General features: G+C 48.5%; 1 protein-coding gene across 3 annotated transcripts in view; it reads right to left on the bottom strand.

Moving 5' to 3' along the window:
• Positions 1-2,450: 2,450 nt before the first annotated feature.
• The window catches only part of Ppp1r13l (protein phosphatase 1 regulatory subunit 13 like), a 20,557-nt gene continuing 16,401 nt past the window's right edge, over positions 2,451-6,606 (bottom strand). For all 3 annotated transcript variants that reach the window (XM_031385550.1, XM_031385549.1, XM_031385551.1), the window contains exons 10-14: positions 5,615-5,746; positions 5,380-5,513; positions 5,105-5,271; positions 3,315-3,514; positions 2,451-3,030 (exon numbers count right to left, since the gene is read on the bottom strand). In XM_031385550.1, coding sequence (XP_031241410.1) covers positions 2,992-3,030; positions 3,315-3,514; positions 5,105-5,271; positions 5,380-5,513; positions 5,615-5,746 — 672 coding nt within the window. In that variant the 3' untranslated portion in view covers positions 2,451-2,991. The remainder of the gene's footprint in view (positions 3,031-3,314; positions 3,515-5,104; positions 5,272-5,379; positions 5,514-5,614; positions 5,747-6,606) is intronic.

Below are 6,606 nucleotides of genomic sequence, written 5' to 3'. Positions count from 1 at the left end.
TGGTCTACAGAGTGAGTTCCAGGATAGCCAAGGCTACAAAGAGAAACCCTGTCTCGAAAAAAACCAAAAAAAAAGAAAAAAAAAACCCTAAAAACAACTCCTCCTATTTAATGAACCCCTACTCTAGCCAGACTCTATCATGTGTTTTAAGCATTCATTAATATGGGTTGGAGAGATGGCTCAGGCGTTAAAGCATAATCTCACAAACAAACGAAAATTCATTAAGGGCCTGGAGGGACCGCTCAGTAGTTAAAAGCACTTTCTGATCTTGAAGAGGATTAGGGTTCCCACCCCCACCTTCACCCCCCAAATCAGGCAGCTTACGATCACCTTTAGGGCTAGCTCCATGGAATCCAATACCTCTGGCCTGTGGAAGGAAGAGGAAACCTGCAAAATTTGGTTCAGTCCTTTCCTTCCACCATGTGTGAGACTGGAACTCAGGTCAAAAGGCAGTGAGTGGCCTGTACCTCGTGAGCCATCTCATGAACCTGTCCAGCTCTATTTTGAGACAGTCGCACTATGTAACCCAAGCTGGTCCAGAGCTCACTCTATAGCTGTGCTGGCCTCCCGCTTGTGGCTCACCCACCTTAGACTCCTGAGGGCTGGGATGCCTGGGATGGACAATGCTGTCGGTTATATCATATCTCTGGATCCTTGCTCAAATATCACCTTTTCTTCCCTTCCTCCCTTCATTTCTTTCTTTCTAAGACAGTCTTTCTACTTAGTTCTGACCCTGTCCTAGAGCTCACACTATAAATGAGATTGGTCTTGAACTCAGAGATCTGCCTGCCTCTGCCTCTGGAGTGAGTGCTGAGATTAAAGGTGTGTGTCACAATGTTTGGCTATTTTCTTTCTTTTTTTTTTTTTAATTAATTATTTTATTTTTGATGTGTGTGAATGTTTTGTCCTATGCATGTATGTACATCAAGTGTGTACCTGGTGCCCTCAGAGGTCAGAAGGCATCAATCAGATCCCCTGATGGAGCTATGGACGGTTGTGAGCCACCATGCAGGTGCTGGAAATTCAATGCAGATCCTTTGCAAGAGTAACAGCTCTCTCGGGCTGGAGAGATAGCTCAGTGGTTAAGAGCACTGGCTGCTTGCTCTTCCAGAGGTCCTGGGTTCTGGGTTCAATTCTCATTAACCACAAGGTAGCTCACAACCATCTGTAACGGAATCTGATGCCCTCTTCTGGTGTGTCTGAAGACAGCTCTTAATCACTGAGCTGTCATTCCAGCACCATTTTCTTTTTTTAAAAAAATTACCTTTTTTTTTATTAAATGTATTAGTTACATGGTTTTATTTATGTATTTGTTCCATGGACATTCACTGTAATTATCAGAGAACAACTTGCAGGAGTAGCTTCTTTCTTTCCGTCATTCCTTGGATCCTGAGGCTTGAACAAGGGCTGCCAGGCTTGGCAAGTGTGTTTACCTGCTGAGCCATGCAGCTCTTGGATTTCATGTTACAAATGCCCCGCACTTCGCTTTGTAGACCAGGCTGGCCTCGAAATCACAGAGATCTGCTTGCCTCTGCCTCCTTGGTGCTGGGATTAAAGGTGTGTGCCACCATTACTTGGCTAGTTAATATATACCTCTTGCTTTCTTTTTTTTTTTTTTTTTTGGTTTTTCGAGACAGGGTTTCTCTGTGTAGCCCTGGCTGTCCTGGAACTCACTCTGTAGACCAGGCTGGCCTTGAACTCAGAAATCCGCCTGCCTCTGCCTCCCAAGTGCTGGGATTAAAGGCGAGCACCACCACCGCCCAGCTTACCTCTTGCTTTCTAAACTTAAACCTCATGTTAGGACCCTGAAGACGGATTTGGGGGAGGTGGAACCAGACCTTTTATTTTTCTTTCTTTATTCACTTCTTTAAAAATTTTATTCACAGGTTCTTTTGCTAAATTAACTAACTAATTAATTAATAGTAGCTGATCATGGTGGCACACATCTCTTACCTCAAGCTCCTACAGGGTCAAAGACACAAGGATTACAGGTTTAAAGCTTGCCTAATGGGCTGGGGAGATGGCTCAGAGGTTAAGAGCACTGGCTGTTCTTCTAGAAGTCCTGAGTTCAATTCCAAGCAACCACATAGTGGCTCACAGCCATCTGTAATGGGATCCAATGCCCAGTGTAATCATATACATAAAGTAAATAAATCTTAAAAAAAAAAGCTCACCTAAACCAAACATAATATCCTGTTTCTAAATCAAAAAGATTAGGACACGGTGGTGTTCATCCTCAGTCCCAGCACTTGAGAGGAAAAAGCAGGTTCCAGGCTAGGGTCTACATAACAAGACCCTGTCTTGAAAAACTAACAAGAAAATTAAAGTATTGGACTTATGTCTGAGACAGATCTGTGAGAACTATTCTGTCTAGGTTTGTGTCAAGTTGACAAAAACTAACCAACAAGGACAGCATTCATGTTGTCTGAACAGAATCAAAGTGATGTTCATTTCTGGGCAAACAACCTTTATTTATAAAGGAAACCGTTTCCCATGTCCTTATAAACATTAAGCCACGTGGTGTGAAGGCACTTGGTTGGGGAGATGGGGTCCTCACCCAGGCCCCAAGGCTTCTCGGAAGAATGGGGGCTGCTGGGAAGAATGGGGACTTCTGGGAGAGAGGAGGAAAGGTCTCAGGAAGAAATGAGGGGTGGGTAGCCTCCGGGGCTCAGCTGGGATAGTGCAGTCGCTTGCTGCCAGTAGGAGGCACTTAGAGCCAGATCTGATTTGGCAAGTGTGTATGTTGGGGGCAGGGTGGGAGTTCCTGCCCCCAAAGGTCCCCACCCCCACCTCACCCCAATGCTTAAGGCAGCTTCGTAATCTTCAGTCTGGGGCTGCCCTCCCTTGAGCCTCTCGGGCGGGGAGCGGAGCATTTCCGGTGTAGGCAGAACCCCTCGGGAGAACCGCGTGCAGATTAGCTAGATGGATCAGGCAGGTCTGGGTGGAGGGCGGGCTGGCTGGTATTTTCTCCTTTACAGTCATCCTTCATTCCTAGATTTTGCTCCGCTGAGACTTCACTCTAGGGAAGAGCTAATGGAAGAGGACTATCAGACACCAGGAGCCCAGCACCACTTATCCTACCCCTAAGAAGTGGGGCTACCATCTAACCACCAGCCACACCCATGACCAATCAAAACATCTGAACAAGCACTAGCCAGACAAGGAGCAGGAAGATGTGGGGCATCTATAAGTGGCTGCCATGCCTTTCAACTCTTGGCAATCCCCCTGCCTCAGTCTCCAAAGTGCTAGGATAACAGACCAGCCTGGCCCAACCCTTTAATAGGGGACTTCCACCAGGTAGCCTCTGGGCTCACCCCGAAGTAGTTTCGAGGCACGTAGCCTTCCTGGCCGTGCAGTGCAGCCCACCACCAATCAGTTTCCTCTGGCCCGTCTCTCCGCAGCACAGTGACTGATTCGCCCTCCCGGAAGGACAGCTCATCCCCAAACTCTGCGCTGTAGTCCCAGAGTGCATACACAACACCATTGTGCATCAGTCCCATACTTTGTTCGACGTCTGAAAACACAGAAAAAAGATGGTAGTCAGGACAGGGCTGAGGAACGCAGCCACATGGAAGATGGGATCAGGTGAGGCCCCTGCTCCAGCAGAGAAATGAGACACCTGGAAAGCTGTCTTTGTTTGTTTCTGCCAGTGGATAGCAGTGAAATGCTGCTGGTACCGGCTCTCTCCAACATTTGAGGACTGTTGGTGTGTCAAAATGTGCAACCTACTTTCACTCAATGGCTGGCTGTCATCTCCCTCTATGTGGTGGTAGGGAGAAGGGATTGGCCTTTTTCAAAACAGGGTTTCTCCATGTAGCCCTGGCTATTCTGGAACTAGATCTGGCCTTGAACTAAGAAACCCACCTGCCTCTGCCTCCCAAGTGCTGCTATCAAAAGCCATACACCACTACTACTCAGCCCCTCTTTTTTTTTTTTTTTAATGATTTGCTTATTAGCTAGGTGTGGTGGTGCACAACTTTAATCCCAGACCTCCCTCAGGAGGCTGAGGCAGGAGGATCTCTGAGATCAAGGCCAGCCTAGTTTACAAAGTGAGTTCCAGGACAGCCAAGGCTACACATAGAAACCCTGTTTTGGAAAACAAAAACAACCAACAAAAAGATTTGCTTATTTATGTATTTTATGTAAATAGGTGTTTTGTTTGCATGAACATCTGCACACCGGAAGAGGACATTGGATCCCATGGAACCAGTTATAAATAGTTGTGAGCCACCATGTCAGTGCGGAGAACTGAACTCAGGATCTCTGGAAGAGCAGCCAGTGCTCTTTACTGCTGAGTGATCTCTTCTGGCCTTCGTCTCCCTCTTTGAAAAAAATAATTTTTTTTTTAAAGATAGGTAGGGCCTAATGTATGTAAGGCTGACCTCAACCTAGGTATATGGCCAAGGATAACCCTGAACTTTTGGTCTTTCCGGATCCATCTCTCAGGCTGTGATAGGGGTGTGCCACCACACCCTATTTTGGCAGAGCTGGGGATAGAACTCGGGGCCTAAATCATGCTAAGCAAACACTCTCCTGCTGAGCTACATCTACCCCGCGGCCTTTTATGAAGACAGGTTCTCTCTACATAACTCCAGCTGGTCTCCAACTCACGATCCAACCTCAGGAATGGACCTGCTGGTCAGGCCCCATCCCCACCTATACAATGTTAAATCCTTCTGCTCCATGACCCCTAACGTCAACATATGATGCAACTGGCCTGTCCATAAGCTCAGCAGAGACTGTGGGCAAGCCTCTGGTGCAATGTATCTGTGCTGTCCCACTCAGACAGTTTAGCCTGGGGCCTGGAGAGACTTGTCAAGAACTGCCACAGCTACAAGGGTCCCAGCCTCTAAGTGGCTTCCCTGCAGACTGGTCAGGGTGTCATACCACCTTTCTTTTTGTTTGCCTTTGTTCCTCACTAGGATTACAAATGTGCAGGGGCTACAGCAGCTGGACAGTTTATTCGGTCTCTCTACCACCTGTTCCTCAGGCAGAATGCAGATGAGTTGTATACTCTGAGTCACTCCAGCCCCCAAGTCCCCGCCCACCTGCACGCATCTGCCAGCTCCTACCCCCCACCCCCACCTCCACCTCAGCCTCGCACCTGCCAGGTAGGTGGCGCAGTCTGCATAGCCCTCCCGATAAGGGTCGCACTTTTCGATGGCGGTGGCCCCATCGCTGAGTGTGGTGGCGAAGATGGCCGCACCATGTTGTACCAACGCTGTGCAGATGGCAGTGTCATTGCAGGAAGCGGCACAATGCAGTGGCGTCCTGGTAGCAGGAGGATAAGTGAGAGGGAGGTCCCAGCCGGCAGCACCATCCCACCTCGGAGCCCAAGGTTCTCTATCCACCTCCCCACAGGTGCACGTGGGGGCTCACCAGCCATGGCTGTCAGGGGAGTTGACGTTAGCGCCCGCGGCGATGAGGAAGTCCACGATGGGGTAGTTGGCACCGCAGATGGCATTGTGCAGGGCGGTGATGCCCTCCTCGTTGGGCTGGCTTGGGTCGTTCATCTGGGAACACCAGAGGCAGAAGGATTCAGCCTTGCCTGTCTCCCCCAGAACCCCCCTCTCCGCTCTCCTAACCTGGGGGAATGGCGGAGGGGACACCTCACCTCCTTTACCGCCTGCTGTACCACGTCCAGCTCTCCAGTCAGCGCTGCATCCAACAGCAGCACCAGCGGGTTGAGACGAGCACGCCGGGCCTTGCGTGGGGATCCCACTTTGCGCAGTACTGAGCGCATCTCCTGTGGGCCAGGGAGGGGCTTCAGCAAGGCCACAGCTCAGAGGGGAAAATAGACCCACGGAACCTGGGGAGGGCTGGCTTGGCCCTTGTGAATTATTGGTCCTTTACAACTATCAGGGAATCCTATGACTTTGGAATCTTCAGCCCTGAGATGTTAGAGGAAGCTAGGAAGCCATGGACTGGGTGCTCTTTACAGCAATTATTTCTGGAAGCTAGGAAGCCATGGACTGGGTGCTCTTTACAGCAATTATTTCTGTAAGCCAGGCATGGTAGTGCATGCCTATAATATCAGCACTTGGATAGTTGAAGCTTGAAGATCGCACTATGTTCAAGGACAACTTGGGCTATAGCAGTTGTTCTCAACCTGTGGGGTCAATTGACCCTTTTACAGTGTCTCTTAGGACCATCGGAAAACACAGATATTTACATTACGATTCATAACCGTAGCAAAGTTACAGTTACGAAGTAGCAACAAAAATAATTTTATGGTTGGGGGGGTCACCACAACATGAGGAACTGAGTAAAGGGTCGAAGCATTAGGAAGGTTGAGAACCACTGAGCTAAACAAAACAAAGAAAGAGACAAACAAAAATCTACGAAGCCACTGTGATAGTTAATTTTGATTGACAACTTAATAGAATTCAGAATTCACCTGAGGTTTAGATCACTGGCTGCTCTTGCCAAGGCCCCAAGTTTAAGTCCCAGCACTCACATGGTGGCTCACAATCATCTGTAACTCCAGTTTAATGGGATCTGGAATCCCCTTCTGGCCTCAGGAGGCACTTCATACACATTGTGCAGATATACATGCAAACAAAACATCCACACACATAAAAATGAATAGATTAAAAAAAAAAAAAG

Source organism: Mastomys coucha, unplaced genomic scaffold (genome assembly GCF_008632895.1).
Source record: "Mastomys coucha isolate ucsf_1 unplaced genomic scaffold, UCSF_Mcou_1 pScaffold21, whole genome shotgun sequence".
In the NCBI taxonomy this organism is placed as follows: Eukaryota; Metazoa; Chordata; class Mammalia; order Rodentia; family Muridae; genus Mastomys; species Mastomys coucha.
The sequence above is the reverse complement of the archived record's forward strand: the minus strand, read 5'-3'. Positions and strand labels throughout refer to the sequence as shown.